The sequence below is a fragment of the Pagrus pagrus genome (genome assembly GCF_965226575.1).
Source record: "Pagrus pagrus genome assembly, chromosome: 17".
Lineage (NCBI taxonomy): Eukaryota > Metazoa > Chordata > Actinopteri > Spariformes > Sparidae > Pagrus > Pagrus pagrus.
Genome location: NC_140201.1, coordinates 10,160,878 through 10,180,151, shown reverse-complemented (window position 1 = coordinate 10,180,151; position 19,274 = coordinate 10,160,878). Strand labels below are relative to the sequence as shown.

Here is a 19,274-nt window from a genome sequence, read left to right as displayed (position 1 = left end):
AAGTAGATATATACTTATATATATACTGCTAGAAAACTTTGGAAGACTCAAAGCATAACAACAAAGTGTATTCACAATAATGTAGTGCTTTTTATTAAAAAAACAAACAAACAAAAAAAAACAAATATAAAACAAAAAAGTAAAAACCAACAGCATTTTTCATGACTTAAGAATCATAATTACAAACTTTTAACGAGTGGAAGAAGTTTTTTTTGACAAACTGTACACATCACAAAATGTCCGCCAGTCTGCCATTTACAATGCTTGCATCTTATTTTGTGATTGTCTAAAAATAACTAAACGAATCACACAAAAACACACAAATACAAGTACAAGCATCATACAATGACTTCTATCACAAAACGGAACCATTTCCTATTTGAAAGAAAAGCAAAAAATAATAACATGATATCGGGCTGACAGCTTTACTTTTGCTTCTGTCACTGTTTAAAAATATCATAACATTTTTATGTTGGTTTGTTTTTTTAGTGTTCAACACTTTGCAGCAAAAAACAAGGAGTACATTTCTCCTTAAAAGTAATATTATTAACAATATTCAGTGACAAAGATGTCGTTGCTGAGTCACTGTCATGTCCCAATGCCTTCTGTGTCCGTCTGACATTCTTCTCGCTCATGCAGTACATAGATGAATTTCATTTATAGGCAACGAAAACTCAGCTTAAGTTTTTATGTCGTCAGGACAGTTAAGGTGAGATTTTATGGACATTTAAAAAAATCATTTTCCTCCGAGCTTAAGTGTCTTCATTATAGTAATACAAACGGAAGAAATTATAATATTATCATTATTATAATAATCATAATACATTTAGGGCTGAGTCCTGTACAGTACAATAATAAACAAAATCCTTTTTCAAGATATTGCTTTTGGAGACACTCCTCAATGTAAAGTGTGTATATTTACATAACTTGGCACTGTACAGCTTCCCGTTCGCTCTCTCTAAATCCATCAGTGTCTCATTCTTGTCACTTCTCTGTCAGTTTACCGCACAGGGACATTGCAGGCTGTCCCTTTTTAGCAGAGGCATTTGGGGGAAAAATCTCATCAAATATCACAATTTCTTTTTAAAACATTCTCCATGGCAATCAGGAACATAGTTTTAAAGACAAAAAAAGATCTTAAGTCCCTTCCCCTCCCCCTATACAGTATACACCGCCCCACCCGTCTCACAGAATATAAGAAAATATGACCATCACGATACATTTCATGTTAAGTATTGTTTTCCATAGTTTTCTTAAAACTGTTAATTGCCATCGAGCCCTTAATTTTTTTTTCAATTTTTTTTTAAAAAGGTATATCTTCAAGAAATCTGGCAGAGTACAGACACACAGTAAGTGTGCACGCACGCACACACTCGCACACAAGGCAGTCGGAGAGCACGGCTGTGTAAGGCGTTAAAGCCGGTGTCCGCCCCGCTCGCCTGATTTAGTTAAGCTGGTGAATCATGTTACTTCAAAATAGAGGGGCGAAGCTGACTGCCTCACAAGAAAATAAAAAATTAAAACCTCAACAAGACACTTTGACTGACAAAAAAGCGCACACTCAATCCTCCCCTCCCCACCCGTTAACTCTAAAAACAAACACACCCCAAGCCTCTTCTGTTCCTACATAAGTAACTACAGTATAACAGGAAAAAAGATAATAGACTTTTTAACTTGCTTTTTTTTTTCAGACTGCATCATCCAATACTGTGAGAGTGTTAGTGTGTTTTCATTATAGATACATTACACAGAGCTTCACAATATCCATGGTACCAAAAGTGCAGTTCACCGCCCTCGTTCTCTCTTTCTAATGAGCAGCATCTGAGCACACTGCTCAACTTACATTTCTCCTATGCCATTTTCCCACCACGGTCTCGGCGCAACTCTTCACTCATCTGATATATTTTGTCATTGCAGCTAGGTCCCACCAGGGGGAACAATTCTCCAGCATTCACATCCCCATCTACTGAAACTATCCCTCCATCCATCCCTATTCAGTACCATCATTTCTGATGCTTGCTAGTGGAATTCATCTACCCATGTCTGTAATATTCAATGCATTTAAGTGCATGGGGTTTTCTCCTATGTTCATTAAAAAAAAAAAGACAGGTTTTGCATCATACTACTTAAATAAGCAAGAAGTCTGGGTCAGCTCTCTCCTCGTGCTCCTTGAGAACTCTTGAAAAGCTGAAATTGCCATGGAGTCAGCGCTTCCAAACCCCCTCCACCCTCTCAGAGTTGAGATGACAGTTTTGGAAGAGGTAAACTGGAAGAGGCCCCCAGGGACGCATTGTTGTCCTTAATGGTCGGACAACCAACAATGCTCATTTCCCTTTCTTGCTGTCTCTCCATTTTCTGCCTGCTTGCTCACAAGTGAAAGGCAGTGTGCTTGACAGGCACATATCGACATTATTTTCTGCCCACGAAATCACCAAATCCAAGTGTCCGTCGCCGTAGCCGCCGCCCTGCGCCTTCCTCTAGGAGATAAGTGACATCTATGGCTGTTGGAAGAACACAAAGAGAGAAGGCGGATTAGGAGCTTAGACAGAAACAGCTGACACAGGGTATGATATCAGAGAAACTAGAAAGGCATCCTCTGTCTGATGAAGGTTAAAAGTGTTCAAAAAGTCTGACAGAGTTGGCAACTTCCTTTATAACAGTGAGCCTGGCAGGGTGTGTAGCTCTCTGAAACCACCTGCTTTTTGGCTTCTAGGGGTTACTAATATACTTATCTGTACAAGAAATACACAGAAAAAACTCAAACTTGTTATGTTTTCCTGTCGTGCTTTGTCAGCAAATGCTCCCTCATTACCTCCTGCAGATGCTTTCCTCTTGAAGACAGAGTATGGTGGTGCCTTTTAGAAGGATGTTACAGTGAAGCAGAAGGCTATACCCACATTTTTGTTATTGTCAACAAATTGAAAGAACAAATCAATGTTTTAGTTTGTTGCTCAATACTTTCGGACATAAAGTTTGTCACTTTTGCCTCTATTGATTAAAAACCCGTAGGCTTTTGACTTTGTGTATTTTCAGTGGTGTAACAGGGACACTGCATCTTGTATCATAGAACTAGATCATAAGATTATGATGCTTATTTTGGAAAATATCAGCTCCTTTCCCTGCGAGCACAGCTCCGCTCTCACCGCAGCCCAGTCACTGCGACTTCACTGTTGATTAATACTTGTGACATTTAACCAATCAAATAGTGGTGTGGGTGGGACATTGAACAGAGCGTGACTACAGACACAGAGTGAGAGAGAAATGAATGCATCTGCATTTATCAACATAATGCCCAACCACTCCTCCGTTGTTTTATTGGGTCTGGACAGCCCATATGCGCAATGTGCCACAGGATGTTTGCATAAAGACGCTAACTGACTGATGAAGTAGATTTTATTTATTTATAGCTAGAGCGAATGCATAACGTTAATGGTTCATACGCTGTTTAACATAATATTTCACAAAAGTGGCTTGACACCTGGCAGGCTAGCATCTTTACTTATTTGTAGCCATCCATTATTACCTTCACCCAGGAGGTTATCTATTCACATGTGTCCGTTTGCTTGTTGGTAGGTTTGTCAACTGGGTTAGACAAAAACTACTGAACAGATTTCCACGAAATGTGGATTGAGGATGGGTCTCGGCCCAGATTAGACCCCAATAACTTTTGGTGTGGAGCCGGATCAATGGACAGATCCAGAACATTTTTCTCACACTCTTTAACATCGTGAGATAAATCATTTAAGGCCATTTTCGTCAATTTCTCTGGGAATAATGCATGGATCTTGATGGAAATCAATGGATGATGGATGTTGTATTTATTTGGCTGATATCTTTGAGTGAGTCCAAAAGAGGGCTGTTAGACCTTGGCGGAGGTATGCGCTCTACTGAGTGCCATTCTACTTTTTCCTGTTTTTGTCTCAATACTGCTCCATGTGCATATAAAACCGTGAAAATCAACTTCTCTCTCATGTTAGCGGTGGATTTTCTATCCATCCATAAGCCAATGCATTTCCTTGAGTTAAACATGAGGGGCATACATTCATACATCTGTATATAGTTTGTATATCTTTGACAAATGGCTCACAATGATAGTTTCATTAAAGTAAAAAACGCTGGGTACTGTGTTTTTTAGCAAACAGGGATAAACAGTACACCTGTGGGGACTATTTTACAGCTGCATGTTAATACACTGGTGCTGTAGTTTGTGGGAGCAGAATGGTGTATGTGCGGTTGACTCAAAGTAAATGGAGCCTATGTATATTGTAGCGACGGACCATGTCACCAGGAGGAACAGCGTGGCTCATTTTTGAGTTTTTAATAAGTTTTGCCATATGGCTTTGGCTACGTAGGCAACAATCTTTAGCAGGATCAATTCATTGTTCATCTTCAAAGTTGGTCTAGCTTTAGATACATTTTAGGAATGTTAGTCAGCAGATTGATGAAATAAAACAACAGACTGGAACACTGCATGGGAGGAGACTTTGACAAAACAGCAGATCTGAAAACCGAGGTTCCAATCTGCTAGATGAATGCAACAGAGAGTTTAAAAAAGTTTTTTTTTTAAAATGTGTAATGGACAGTTTCTTGCCACAACTTTGAGCTTGGCCACTCAGAAGTAGCATAAAAATGTTACATCCAACATGCTTGAATGATGTGTCACAACAGGTGATCAGAAAAGTTAACCCTAATTTATCTGTTGACCTACCCCCCTGCTTTGTTCCCGGTCCCTCACCATTCTTGTTGGGAGTTCTGTGCAGCAGATCCAGCAGGATTTTATTGAGCCGTTCCCTCTGGGCCTCCCTCCTGCCCAACACTGGGTGGTGTAGCGGCGAGGATGCAGAGGACGACGGGAGTTCAAGCATCTCCCCTATCCTCTCTGCGGAAGTGTCCTCCAACTCTTTGCGCTCCTCAGAGTCCTGCCCGTCCTCTTCGTCCTCCTCGTCGTCTTCATCATCATCCCCATCACCATCCCGTTCCGCTCTCCTGGGCTTGGCTGAGAGAAGTTCTGGGTCCTCTGAAGCCATGTCCATGTCGTCCTCCACTCCTCTCCCATCTTCACCCTCAGGTGGGAAGTCGTCACCTCGGTCGCAAGAAGAGCCATCATCATCGCAGCCCCCTACTCCTTTGGGTCGTTCGCTCTTCCAGGCAGAGCGGCCACCGTTCCTCTTGTAGTTGTCGGGAACATAGTGAGGCTGCAAAAATGTCACAGTAAAACCCTTGTCAATTTGTGTATGCAAATACTTTTTATGGGTTTGCAAATGAAAAATAAATATCAGTGCAACATGGTTTAGAAATCACAGAAATTTCAGTTTCTGTGACGAACACAACTGACACAGATCTGAACTGATTTAATATAAAGAAATTCATCCATCTGGTCCTTCAAGGAGATAAAAGAAACAAAACTAAGCAGGATTAAAAAAAAAAAAGAAGAATCCCCCAAGAACTGATAAGAAATTTGCATGGGAAACTGTAATCTCTCTCCAATTTACTCTGGGAACAATTAGCCACAACAATAATAGTTGTCAACGTGCTGAAACCAAACCACAATTTACAAATCAGTAATATGTATGTGGTTCACTGCAGAGGATGTGGTTTGTGCGGTGCAGTTTCTCTCATCTGTTTCTCTTTTAGCCCTACCTTCACCTGTGATTGTGCCACAGGCTCCCTAAACACTGCTGAGGCAAAATGTGCCCTGGGCTGTAATATTAGCTCCTCTCTTAAAATATCTTTCAGTGCTTATAAATCAGTAATAGATCCCAGTACGGCAGCAGCCCCACCCGGTCAGGACCCCCATCACTCTCACCGAGAAGTCCCTTTTGGGCGTGAGCCGCTTGGGGAAGTGGTTGAAGGCGTACAGCTTGGTGCAGACCGGGTAGCGATTGCGATGGATCTTGTAGAACAGGTGAGCCGACTTATCCAAACGGTAATCGCAGATGTACACGTCCTGCTCCTTTACATTCTTCGGCCGTCCTGTAGGAAGGAACAAACTTTGCATTAGCCAGCTGCTATTTTGAGTCAAAATTAAAAAATACTTGCTGTCTGTCAAGGGTTAGAGTGGAGCCATAAAGAAATTACTAACTTTAATTTATCTTGTTTTAATATAAAAATGTACATTGACACCCGGCAGCTGTATTTTCTACAGTTCACTGATCTTCACTCAAGCAACTGGGAAAACTCAGCAGTAGTTGAAGAAGTGGCTTCCTTGTCAATATCCGATTCTTGCCAACTGCCTTATCAGTACTGCGCATGTGCAACTCACATCAGAGACGAGACAGAAGCGAGATGTCTCACTCAGTAACTTCCATCATCAGCTCCGGGTAAAACTATGCATCTAATTCAGAATGCTACTGATTAAGAATTTTTGACAAGTTCAATGTCTTCTGGATGAAGTCTGATGAGGTATTTGATCTGCTGCTTTCTACTGGTCCCTGCTTTTCCGTCACGTATACGATGAACGAGACGAACGAAATTACAAGCTAATTCTGGTGTAAAAATGCTTTGATCCATCACTTGTCTGTTTCCTCTCACCTTTGCAAAAAGTGTAGAGATCGAGGACACAGCAGGTTCCCACCACTGCTTCCAGGGGGATGATCTCGTAGAGCGGCATGCGGAACAACTCGTTCTGGTAGAACCGCCGTGATGGAGAATGATGTGTCTCGTGAGGACGGAAGTAGTGGTGGCCAAAGGCAAACCTCTCACCCCTTTAGAGATTGAGTGGACACAGAAAAGGCCAGCAAATCAAACAATGTAATGGAACACACTACCGCTAGTTGTCAAGAATACTACTTCTGATTCACTTACTTCTCGTTCTTCCAGAGTTTCTCGATTCGGAAGATGTCGAGTTTGTCTCGGTTGACGTGTGACAAGAGACGGTACGACTGTCTGAGAGGCTGGCCCTCAGGTGTGCGTCTGCTGTCTCTCATCAGATACACACAGTCACCTGCACACGAGACACAGAGACTGACAGGTTCAAGGTCTGCAATAGTGCAATTTCCAAGACACTGAAGCTTGATAGAGTATAACATCTCTGGCCCATAATAGTGCTATGAGCTTCACACAAGTGACGTGATACAAAATCCTGATAAGTTATACCACCGGAGAACAGCAGGAAGAAGATTTTCATGTGGTGTAAATTTGCTCTCAAAGCACAGAAACTGGACCTTTCCAAGCATTTAAAAGCTTAGGACTGCAACTTTCTGTTGCTTCTTTACCTTGATGTAGCAGCAGGTCATCTCTAAGGAGGCAGATGTAGTAGACAGAGCCAGCCTGGGCGTAGCTAGGCTGGGGTATCATGGGAACTTCCTGTAACAACAACAACATATGGGTGAGATTAGATGGAAGATGATCATCTGAGTCCAGGGAGGGACTAAGGTGACATAAACCTTAATTTAAGAAGAGAGAAAACTGTTTTAATTTCAGTTTTAGACGTACCCTGTCTACAGGCCGAGGTTCACACTGCTCGCACAGGTAGTGCTCCACCTCAGTCTCCAACCGCATGCAGTCAAAGTGCTGCCACACCTGCAGTGACAAAAACAAGAGTTGAATCACACAAAAGCAAAAGACCCAGCTGGAACAGACTACTTGCTAGCAAAGACAAACAGATTTGTAACAGTCTCATTGATTCATAACAGTGAAAGTTTCAATCAATAACGTTTCCTTTATCTAAAAATACACAAATGACTCTCCACTGAGAAACTTCCCAGACAAAGTACTCCTTAGTTAGGTGAAGTCTCAGGGGAAAGCCCTCACTAAAACAGGTGCTCATGAAAATATAGATTTTCCACACACTTTTTTCAGTTCTTTATGTTGAGCAGCGCGCCTCTTACCATGCACTTTTCACACTGGATCATCAGGCCTTCGTCCTTGTACATTCCACAGATGCAACGGATGACGTCGTCATCCTTGTCGTGGGGGCCTGGCCCTCCTCCGTGCTGGGGGTGGCCATGGTCACGCTCCAGCGAATCCGAGCTGTCGGCCTCGCTGGCGGTCTCGCCCACGATCTCATCAATCTGGACGGCGGCTTCGTGACGAGCACTGTAGTAGGCCTTCCGCAGCCGACACACGTCCCTGCCTACCGGTGACTTCCTGCCGTAATATTTCTGGAAGGAAAACAAGACAAATGCAGTGGCTTTATTTATTTATTTTTTGGCCAAAAAATGATTGGAAATCATCTGCTGTTTGACAAAAGGACAACCAGATCACATGACATACATAAAATGGCATGAACGCACCCTAGAATTATACCCTCATTATTCAGTCACTCAGACAAAACTCTGACTTGAATTGCCCACATGTTAACGGCCATTTCCTGCAGGTCACTGACAGGGAAAGATGCATTCAACACTGTCTTTGCAGCTGCAAACAGTGCTCCACCCCACAGCTTTCATCGAACAATAAACAACTTCCCCTCATGCTTTTTTTCAGTCCGGCAAAAAGGATCTTGGGACCATGGGGAAATCTAATTTACACGTCCTCTTCAAACTCCTCTGACTGGAGGAGTAAGCTCCTCTGAGAGGTTTCAAGTGGCACTTGTTTAAACTGCTAAGCTATACAGATGTAAATCAACAGAGCCTGCAACGCGTGCACAGAGGATCAGCAGTCATGAAGTTATACCCCATTTGGGAGGTGTTTGTGTGTGAGACAGGAAGAATGAAATGAGTGGGAGGAAGAATGTGTTGGAGCTGCACAATAATGGCGTAAATAATCATTGTGATGAGGCTTTTTGATATTGAGGTGTATTAAATGACAAAGAATGGATGCTGCAGCAGCCTCAGCCTTCATGCAATCTTTATAACGGTGATACTAAATGATGCATGATGATCTATTTGACTAATATTATGATGTTAGCACAAATTAATTCAAAATCAGTTCTGACTCTCTTGTCAGTAAGTTCAACCTTGAGCACCAGCTTCAAGGCCATTTCCACTGTAGGAACGTCTGAAGAACGTCAGGTGTAGAGAGAGCTTGCAAGTGAATGACAGAGAGGGAGCAGTGATCTGACATTTGACTAATTTCCCTCATCTTTCGATTCTTCGGATGCTGTGGTAACACAAACAGGAATGCTCACCAGGAGTTTTGATTCCTTGGAGGCTTTTCTAAACACATGTGCTGGCTCGGCTTTACCCGGTTAGACTTGGCACATCAGCCCACCGCAGCAGGGATTTGCATTTCCATGACAACAGAGCTTCCTGCTTGAAGGCGTGCCTTTAACTAATGATGCACTTGTCTTGATTAGTGGTCAAGAGCGGCTCTAAATACTCTTCACTCTGCAGTATTATCGATGAATAGCAGCTCAGATAATTCAATATTTAACACATTTAATTTCCTACAAATTCTCCACAATAAAAGTCCCCCTTTATTTGATTATATAAAGTCTTTCATTATAAAGCAGCAGAACTACAACAACAGAGATTCAGGTAGAAGCTACTATAATACTGAGAGCTGAACACACTGAGACTTTTAAAAAATGTCTTTCTCTCTGGTCTGCTGCACAGACTTGAGTCTCGCAATCACAAAACACACTTGTATGAGGGGGAGAGGGGTTTGTAACAGTTTGACTCGGTACAGCTACAAGTTCTAGTGAAAAAGCTGCACCAGTTTAGATCCAGATCCAGGTGATCCTTTGTTCCTGAAACTTTATGGTCTCAAAGGGCTTTCATTTTCCAGATTTGGAGACTATATTAGGTTCATCCTTTAAAATACTCAGTTCTTCTTCCAGCAACATGTGCTGCTTAAAAACACAAAAATGAAATTATGTCTGTAAACAAACACAAATCTTGTTTCTGCAGTTCTAACGGTAAATAGCCAGAAATCATTGAAGGGGCACTATGTAGTTTTGGAGAAGAAATTCAAAATTCAGAACTTTAATATTTACAACAATAATGGGGTTATTAACAACTGTATAAACAGGCTGTTCTCAGAGAAAAATAAGGTCCCCAGAATGTTTGTTTTACTTTATTTCTAAAATATAAATAAAGTAAAACAGAACACAATTCTGTTTTCCTTCAATGTCCGTTTGTTTATTCAGTCATGAAAACAAAGAGTTTGTTTATTTAGTTTTCTTAGGCACAAAAAGAGTCAATGAAGATCTTTCTCTTCTGATAAAAATGTATGACCCAAAACTACATGCCGCACCTTTAATGTAAACAACTGATGGGACACCTGCGTACCTCAGCATTGCGGAACACCTTGAGCATATCTGTATCAAACGCTTCAACGGTCTTGTAGTGGCCGGTGAGGATTTGCTTCTCGATGGTGCTCAGGTCCAGAGGGTCAGTCACTTTCTCATAGTACTGGCTGTTCCTGTTGGCACACAAACACAGCAGGATTAGTCTCTGCAAAATATTTGAAACCAAATGCTTCCCAGCAAAAACCATGCGCCCGACCATGACAGTGACTCATGTAAGAAAAATAATGAGCTGTTATTGTTTTGACACAGAGTGATTACTATCAATACTGGACGAGAATCAAAGCACAGGCTGTCACAGCTGAAATGTACGGCACAAGATAAAACTGTTACACTATGTGGGTGCTGTACACTGACAGACTGATAACACTGCTGTCTGGAAAACAGTCAAATATTATGAATGAAGCAGAAGAGATGCGGGTTTGCACTTTTACACAATCTCACCTCTTCCTGGATGGGAGGTTCACCAGCGGAGCAGCGAGTGTCTGGCCAGCTGAATCTGAAGTAAAACAAAAGAACGACATGCCTGTCATCAATTCTCAATCACAGAGCCTTATCGTTCAGTAAATATTAGATATTACCATTAAGGTACTGACAGATGTGTTTTAAATCCTGGTCAGACCGCAGATCAGGCTAGAGGTCATACAAATGAGTATCACTACAGGTGGCTACACATGCTGTAGGGCGGCAACGAACGATTATTTTTCACTCTCGATCAATCTGTTGATTATTTTTTCCATTAATCAATTAGCTGTTTGGTCGATAAAATGGTGAAAAATGTCAATCAAGCCGGAGATGACATCCTCAAACCCAAAGATATTCAGTTTACTGCCACTGAGGATCAAAGAAACCAAAAAGATTCACATTAAAGAAGCTGGAATCAGATCATTTTGTCTTTTTTCTTAATTGTTCGAAAGAATTAATGATTATCAAAATAGTTGTCGATTAATTTAATAGTTGACAACTAATCCATCACCATTGCAGCTCAAACTATATATTTCTCAACATAAGACACTAACCCTTGTAGCTGGTGATCATGTCACAAATCTCCTTGAAGATGTGTGCAAGGCGAGCAGTGCGTGTGACTTCTGTGTTTTCCTCAGCCGCAGCGAGTCTCCGTGTGCGAACCGACCGTGACGTCTGCAGGGCCGAGAACTGCGTCAGGAACACATCTGCAGGGCACAAGCATCTCGTTTTTACACAATTTACCAAAGTTTAGGCAACTCACATTTCAGTTACATGCTCAGCGAGTTGTTTACAGGCAGAAAAAGAAATTCACAAAATAAATCTACAAGCAACGAAACATTCAAGTGTTGCCTTAACCAACATGTTTATCAACTGTAGCCACTTAAACAGGCTTTTTCTCAAGTGTTTTCATATTTATATCACTTTCTCTTCACGCCTCTCAGCGTGCACACTCACCTGACTTAATGTTGCCGTCGTCACGGATGACTCCTCCCCAGCGTGTGTATATGGACAGGCTGCTGGCGTCCCTCTCTCTCTCGCCCTCTCTCTTCAGCAGCTCCTGTTTCTCCCTCATCTTCTCCCAGTTCCTCAGGAGAAACACTCTGTGCTTCAGCACAAAGTTCCTGATGATGGATGGAGAGGCAACAGGAGTGTGAAGATGGCATATGTCAAACATTTCTCTCAACATGTCAAATGGGAGTTCTTATTAACAGAAAATCTCACCATTCTGTTAATGAACACAGACTTCACTTAATGCACCTGAAGAATTAGCAACAGAACATGTCTGTGTGTGTGTGTGTGTGTGTGTGTGTGTGTTTACCTCTCCCTGTTGGACATGGGCTTCATGAGATGAGGGTAAAACTTGTTGCTGTCACTCGACTCTTCCTCCTGAAGATTATAAAAAAAAGTAGTATTAAAACAAGACGCTAAGAGAAAACATCCCTTAGCTTCATGAAATTATGTGTTCCTCCAGTTTTATTACAAGTTTGATCAGAATTTGAAAAATAAAGACACATACTTATAACCGTGATGTTACTGACATTGCTGAAAGCCTATATTTAAAAAAATACCTTGATATGGTGTAAATTTTAGGTCATACCATTCATTAATTCAAAAGTATACCCTTTAAGGTATTGTGAACTACTTTTTTAGACACCTTGTGGCCCACTAAGAGTACCTCTGAGACACACACAAATCCATGCCCTACATAGACAATGTACCTGATATTTGATAAGGCACTGCCAAGCAATAGCTAGATAACATTAGGCTATAATTTTAAGTCAAAGAAGATCTTAAGCAAAACATTATGGTAACATTCGTCACTCACTCGTTTTTTGAGCTGGTGTTTGGACTTCCTCTTCTCCTTGAGTCGTCCAAGCCTCCGAGTCCCTCCCGTCTTCCCAGGCAGTCCGTTAATACGCTGGCTTTTCCCTCCGATGATGCCCCGGCAGCTCTCTGAGCCACACTTACACACTTGCTGTCGAGAAAAGAAAGTGCAAAAAAAGCAATGAGTTGTGGAAGTGAAGGGCCTACTGATATAGAAATGCCAACATGAAGTATCTGCTCTGTTATTCAGTGAGGTCAAAGACACGGCTGGTGCTTCACCTGTTCTTCTGTGTTGAAGGAATGGAAGTTGTAGTCATAGGTGAGCTCAGTGCCGCTGGTGATCTCCTTGAGAGCAAAGAGACCAATTCTGTACACCCCATTCACCGACCTGGGAAAGAGAGATGTGACAGGAAGTCCACTGAGTGGGTGCAGCAATTACATGATGCATTTTACTTTTAATCATAAAGCATGGGGGAGTATACAAAGCCTCGGGAGTGTTTTGAAATGTCAGGAGGTTATTGGATAAAGCCATTGTTTAGAGTAGTAGTTTACTGATAAATGTTCCAAATTATATCATATTGTGGTAAAAATATTGAAATAACGTTACTTTCCAACAAATTTTCAGCATTCGAACACTCCCTCTGTAGTAAAGTTTATAGTCAAGTTTCTGTCTTGACTTAAAACAATGTTAAACTAGCTCTGGAAGAATGACAATTAAATTAAGGCATAAAAGAGGACGGTCCTTGTTTTCATTTGCTCCATTTGGCAACCGCTCAACATGTTATCATCCCTACGTTTCCCTTCTCCAAACGAGGCAGTGCTGCAGCTTTTCAACATCCTTCTAAGAATAAAGCGCACTTTTCTGTTTGCCAGCCGCTTGATAATTTATTCCTTCTATAGGGGTAAAAAGCTGGTTCAGCGCATTGTCTTCAGGCACTACAGCTGTATCTAAGGCCCGGCTGCATGTAATCTCTCTTCTGTGACAAGATGAATGACTCGTCAGGCTTTGTCCTGAAAATCCTCCATCCTTGTGGAGTCTTTTATTTCAGCCCAGCCACTCACACACACATACACCGACCAGTGCCCTAGATTAGGAGCTGGTCTATTCTGAAGGGCAGGGGGTACAGTTTGATAGTCGAAGCTCATAAGTTTGTTAGCTGTCAACAGTCAAACCCTCTCAGACTTAAATCTGTGATGACACATGTTGCAGATCCTGCTGCATAAAGGCAAACCACATCTAAAGAAAAGTCCACACAGGTTTCAGTTGTAGTCTGGCGCAGGCAGGCCTGCTCAGCCAGGTCTCCGATTGCAGTGGATTTAGCCATGCTGTGAGAACAATCCCTCAGGAAACGAGTGAATTGTTTTGGCGTGGTGCGAGGCCTTTAAGCCATTTAGGTCCTGAACACTGGCAGAGACTGACTGAGGTGATCTCATCAGATTACCACTGCACAACCACATTAATAAGGTTGAGGTTTCGAGGCAGAGCTTTCTCATTTACAATGAAGTGCACCTGCTACACGTGTCCCTTTAAGAGCTTGTGTAAGATACCCAAACTAGGGCAACACAATACTGCCTAACAAACACTGTGACGACTTATGCGTAAAGCGAGGAGAAAGAATAAAATTGCCATAGCAGGACTTTTTGTGGCTTTCCACCAAAATGATGATTTCTATGCTGAATATTTCCCTCTGTTTTGGTACGTTGACTATTCTCAGTTTGCCCCTTACAGAGTGAGTAAGAAATTACCCAGCTCGCCCGAATCATCAGGCACACAGACAGCAATTAACTGAAACTATTTAGGTAATAGGCTGGTATTTTCCAGTTCGTTAACCATAAATGACGGAAGCATTCAGAAAACAAAATACTGAATTATCAAGCTGTAACATTTTCCAATCAGCGCCTCCCACTCACAACAATCCTGCGAGATTCTCAGCTTCACTTGTTTAACACTGTCTGCCACTTTTAATAATATATTCTGTGACTGTCGCTGTACCTGACAGTCCTCACAGGTTCCCTGAGGAGTGTGAGAGGACACACATGACACAACACACACTCCTACCAACAGTGTCATGCTATACAATTGATCTACAGGTAGTGTTAAACACCAAGATATGCTGCAATGTGCCAACAAAGATAAGGAAGAAGAAGACTGAAAGCCAATGAACATGGATGTAAACAAAGCTGTATTTTAAATACTTTATGTCTAACTGAAATTATACAGATTTAATTTCACACACACACACACATTCTGAGTGCAACATCACTGTCATAAATACAGATCCCAGGTCTGTAACAATTTGTCAGATGTAACCTAGGTGCTGACTACAAACAAAACTCATTACATCATAACAATGTATGTGTTGTGTTGAAAACTTGTATTTTGAAGTAAACATGCAGTGTTTCCCATACATAGGCTCTACTCGGGCAGCCCATCCAGGGAAATTGAGACCCACCCAGGAAAATAAAATCCGAATTCCACTTTTTTTCCAATCAACAATGTAATTTTACAGCACACACAGACCATCAGCCCTCTAGCCCCACCAACCTCACCACACACACGTGCATCACACAGCATGCATTCAGTGTTTCCCACACATTAATTTACTTGTGGTGGTCTGTCACAATATCAACATTGGCTGCCACATATTGATTTTCTATTTTTGGAGCTTTGCATCCCATTCTCACTCACTCAAGAATGCGCACCCGTCATTGAATAGCATGATGTTATATACTCCGATACAATGGATGGTGGTGTGTTTTTTTTGCAACAAAGACGGCTGGCCTCATTGTCGAGTTCAAGGCCCCAGGAAGAGCGCCAGGCTTTGAAGCCAGTTAAGCTAACATTGTGAAAGACGCATCTGTAAAACGTTGGCCTCACAACCCCCGCAAAATTACTCGTTGTACTGTCATAATTTAAGCTATTCGGTCCAATAAAATTTGGAAAGTCTAGAAGAGTTGCACGATTAAATTATTTTACCCCTATTCAAGTCAGCTGGGCGCTAAATCGGATGTCGGTCAGCAGAAGTCTCGAGTGCAAATTCTCTATGCTTTCCAGTATCCTTAATATCCAAAGTACAAACATGAGCACACATCCTGCATCTTAGCTCCAAGCATTCCCTGGGGGAAAGTGCACTTCTAACGTAAGTTTGCAGGCCTGACTAATTAGCTGCTCAGCTGCAGCACATTCAACTACATCTTATCATGCTTCTAAATGTCACTATTAATACCACTTACAACACGCTGTATGCCCCTGACATGTAGCTTCAGTTTGATGACTTTGTCTCTCGCTCCCTATGTTGTAACACAGACACTGCCTGCTGCTGTCAATCAAACAGACACTGACACGCCCCTCCAGCCGGCTAGGATGAACAGAGCATTTCTGATATTTCCCCAAAGACCTAAGTTGATCCTAAAAATCCTCTGAATGATAAAAAATGATTAACAAAACATAGAAAATATTTGAGAGTGCAAAAAAGGGATGATGAAATGTGATTTCAGTTGGACTTTTACACACAATGCTTTTGCTTATAGCAAACACCGTGTGCGTTCCATTTGTCATCATGGCCAAACAAATGCTGTTAATGTCAGGTCTAACTCAATTATCCGTCTTTAACAACTTGTGGCAACCGCTCACTGCTAAAAAGGCTTAGCCAAATCTGGGCTTTAGTGAGAACCCAAAAGAACAACAAGGACATTAAAGGGAACTGGTTTAAAGCTGTCATGACACCCACCACTTCTGCATCTCACAGTTGGGTTCACAGCTGTGGTTTATGAAGCGTGCCTCATTGCCCATTCGGTAGCTGTCAATCACCATGCCGCTATCCAGATTCAGACAGTACTGGCCACTATGGGAGAAGTACTGCTCCATCATACGGCTCCTGAAAAATAGTAGGAGAGGGGGTGGAAGATTAAAAGAGAGGCTTTTATTAATTTCCATGTCAAGACAAATTAAGTCCTGAAATGAGGGAGTAAAACAGGCAGAAAGACAGATGCAGGACATCCTAAATCTTCAGACAGCTTAACGTCTGGCACTCAACAAGAATTTATTGCAAAATACGTGACCCAGTTAACTCACCTAAACTCTTGCTCGCTAACCACCTCTCCCAGGTACTCGATGATAAACTGTCCAGCACGAAGTGCCTCCTTGGTGCGGATGCCCCAGCCTTTTCCCTCAGCACGGAATCGCTCCAGACACTGGACCCACTCATGTCTCTGGATGCGCTGGTTGTCACACCGATCAGTACACGGACAGGTGCTGGGAGAGCACTCAGCAAAACTCATTCTAAATAGGCAATTAAAACAATGCAAAATGAGGCTGTGGTTGCAATTCTCTTGAGTTGACACTAAGCGTACCCTCTATTCACATTTGTTTCATTACCAAAAAAAAAAATTAAACAACGTTTCTACACAAACATATGACTAAAGTACTCATAGTACAAATAGTACTGAGTTTTGAAATACAGTAAGATTGTGTTCTACAATGGAGAACCTCTCTTTACCTATTTAGGCAATCATCCAGGCAGCCTTTGTCAGTTGAGACCTCATGAGGTCTACAGTTGCATGTAGTTGTTTCATAACCAGAGAGAGGTTTCACGTCCACATAGACATCTATGACAGAAAGGGGGTTTACCAGTTTAGATTTACAGTTACTAACATTCTCATGAGGTGTGGCCAGCAGTGAGAGAATCACATGTTTTTTAAATCCTTCTTTGCATATTATTTATTACATGGACTACAGCAGTCAAAGCAACCACTGCAACCACAGTAGTACGACAAAGAAACGTAAGCACATGCATTGATCAGGCTACAAATGACATTATGGTTGAATCACTGGAACGAAGCTGGATACTCACTTGATCTGATCTTCTTATAAAGGGGGACATCAGGCCTCTTGTAAAGCTGAAACACAAACAGGATGGTACACATAAAGACAGAGACAAATACTTAAGAGGCCTTGTACCTTTTGAAAGTGCCCATCAGTAATTTATGGTGAGCATGGAAAATCCCTAAAAACACTAAGTGCTCAACATGATTGATCACCTGATCGTGTTTCCACAGCCATAAGATGTCGTAAGGCAACTGGAAATCAATGCGCTTCTGTCTCAGGTACTTCCCTGAAAAAACAAAGCAAGCAAAAATTTAAACATAAGAGAATAAGGAAGTTATTTTTGACCATATATATTCACAAACTGTATGTAAATGAAAAGTTTAACCTCTTGATGAAACATTTTGTATTTTTCATCTCATCATAGCTGGGAATATAGAGAATAAGAAGAGTCTTGTTCCTAGACATTGGTTAACTGAGTTATCTGTAAACTGAGGAGTCAACCCAGAAACTCTCCAAATCTGACTCTGGTACAAACAGTGGTTGTGGCTTTTACTCAGAAAAACTCTGATTAATCCAGCTTCATGAGACAGGCCAATGTAGAAACTTGACTGATGTAATCAACTCTTTGAACGGCATCATAATTCACTCAGATTGTTGTGTGTTTTAATAAACTGGTCATTTAATTTGTAGGAATTACATTTGTGGATCTTGTGTTATAAAAATATCAAGTGCGGAACAAAAGAAAGTGATCTAATTAAAGACTCACCAACATGTATAGGCGCTGGAAACAATCCATAGTCATGTTCCCCGGGTATGTATTCTAGCTTCTCTTTCTTTAGCTGCAGAAGCTGACTCCGGGGGCTATAAAGGCACAGGAATGGTCAAATGTAAAGGCAGTTAACAAACACTTAACATCAGCATTAGACGCAAAACACAAAGATTTTGTTTTCTTTGGTACTCACTCCTCAGTCTTGTACACATCAGAGTAAAGTCCCGCCTTCTGGAACTTCTTCTTTGGAGGTCTAGCTGGTCTCTTTTCTCGTTGGCTTGTTACGGGCATGGGTGGAGCTTGTTCCCTGGAGACGGTGCCTGGGCGTTCTGGGGAGCAGTGGCCATCTGGCTTGCTTTCCACTGAGCTAAAAATAGAACCATGACTTGGTTTCTAGTGACTTGACAAATCTTTATACATCAGCATTGAATCTTAACATTTGTACTCCAAGGGTTAATATTCAACAGTGTGGTGCAAATCTGCTTACCCACGAAAGTGCTGGAGCTCGTCCTGGGTGAGCCAGCTTCTTCCTGTCCCAGTCCTGGACCTTGCCACCAGGTTGCCCAGGTTCTCCTCTCTGTCCGGCAAACGCTCCTCAGGCTCTTCTACCTCCCCGTCCTCTTCTTCCTCCTCCTCCTCCTCTTCTCCATCTCTGTCCCAGTGCTTCCTCTTCTGACATTTTCTACGCTGGCCCTGGACTACTGACTCAATAGCATCTGTCACAGTGTCCCCCTCCCACCCCCTGGCTCCTGCTGGCCGTTCTCCCGCTCTGTCCCTGTGCCGGGTCTGATTCAACTCAACCACTGGAGGTGGAGATGGCGGCGGAGAGGGTAACGGGTGTTTCCTCGGACGCCCAGGGCCCCTCTTCTTCACCACATTGTTTCCTGTACGAGCCTGTCTCTGTAGCTTCTTGGCACGCAGGATCTTGTTGACGTGGTGCAGGCTGTGTTTGGATGGCTGTGTCCGATGGGAGTGGTGGGGCAGGGAGGCATCCAGGCAACAGTCCTGAGAGGGGGAGAGTCTGGAAGAGGAAGCCGAGCCGTGGGAGTGAAACAGAGAAGGTTGGTGATGGTGCTGCTGCCGGTGGTGCAGGGATCCCTCGGGCCCTTCAGAGGTCGAGAGGGCAACACCTCTTGTCTGGATACCTGATGACCCTATCAAACAAACAAAAAATTAGTGCCACGTATGGAGCACTT

The 19,274-nt window shown here is 42.3% G+C and overlaps 1 protein-coding gene across 4 annotated transcripts in view; it reads right to left on the bottom strand.

Annotated features, from left to right (window-relative positions):
* Positions 1-66: 66 nt before the first annotated feature.
* The window catches only part of ash1l (ash1 (absent, small, or homeotic)-like), a 32,555-nt gene continuing 13,347 nt past the window's right edge, over positions 67-19,274 (bottom strand). For 3 of the 4 annotated variants that reach the window (XM_084380222.1, XM_084380223.1, XM_084380224.1), the window contains exons 5-27: positions 18,566-19,232; positions 18,272-18,445; positions 18,076-18,170; positions 17,522-17,595; positions 17,335-17,380; positions 16,981-17,089; positions 16,557-16,763; positions 16,213-16,359; positions 12,761-12,869; positions 12,483-12,632; positions 11,976-12,043; positions 11,612-11,778; positions 11,209-11,361; positions 10,634-10,688; positions 10,173-10,305; positions 7,830-8,102; positions 7,435-7,521; positions 7,215-7,305; positions 6,805-6,943; positions 6,532-6,704; positions 5,807-5,973; positions 4,709-5,195; positions 67-2,501 (exon numbers count right to left, since the gene is read on the bottom strand). In XM_084380222.1, the coding sequence (XP_084236348.1) occupies positions 2,410-2,501; positions 4,709-5,195; positions 5,807-5,973; positions 6,532-6,704; positions 6,805-6,943; positions 7,215-7,305; positions 7,435-7,521; positions 7,830-8,102; positions 10,173-10,305; positions 10,634-10,688; positions 11,209-11,361; positions 11,612-11,778; positions 11,976-12,043; positions 12,483-12,632; positions 12,761-12,869; positions 16,213-16,359; positions 16,557-16,763; positions 16,981-17,089; positions 17,335-17,380; positions 17,522-17,595; positions 18,076-18,170; positions 18,272-18,445; positions 18,566-19,232 (3,863 nt within the window). In that variant the 3' untranslated portion in view covers positions 67-2,409. The remainder of the gene's footprint in view (positions 2,502-4,708; positions 5,196-5,806; positions 5,974-6,531; positions 6,705-6,804; positions 6,944-7,214; positions 7,306-7,434; positions 7,522-7,829; positions 8,103-10,172; positions 10,306-10,633; positions 10,689-11,208; positions 11,362-11,611; positions 11,779-11,975; positions 12,044-12,482; positions 12,633-12,760; positions 12,870-16,212; positions 16,360-16,556; positions 16,764-16,980; positions 17,090-17,334; positions 17,381-17,521; positions 17,596-18,075; positions 18,171-18,271; positions 18,446-18,565; positions 19,233-19,274) is intronic. The other variant, XM_084380225.1, reaches the window with a different exon arrangement.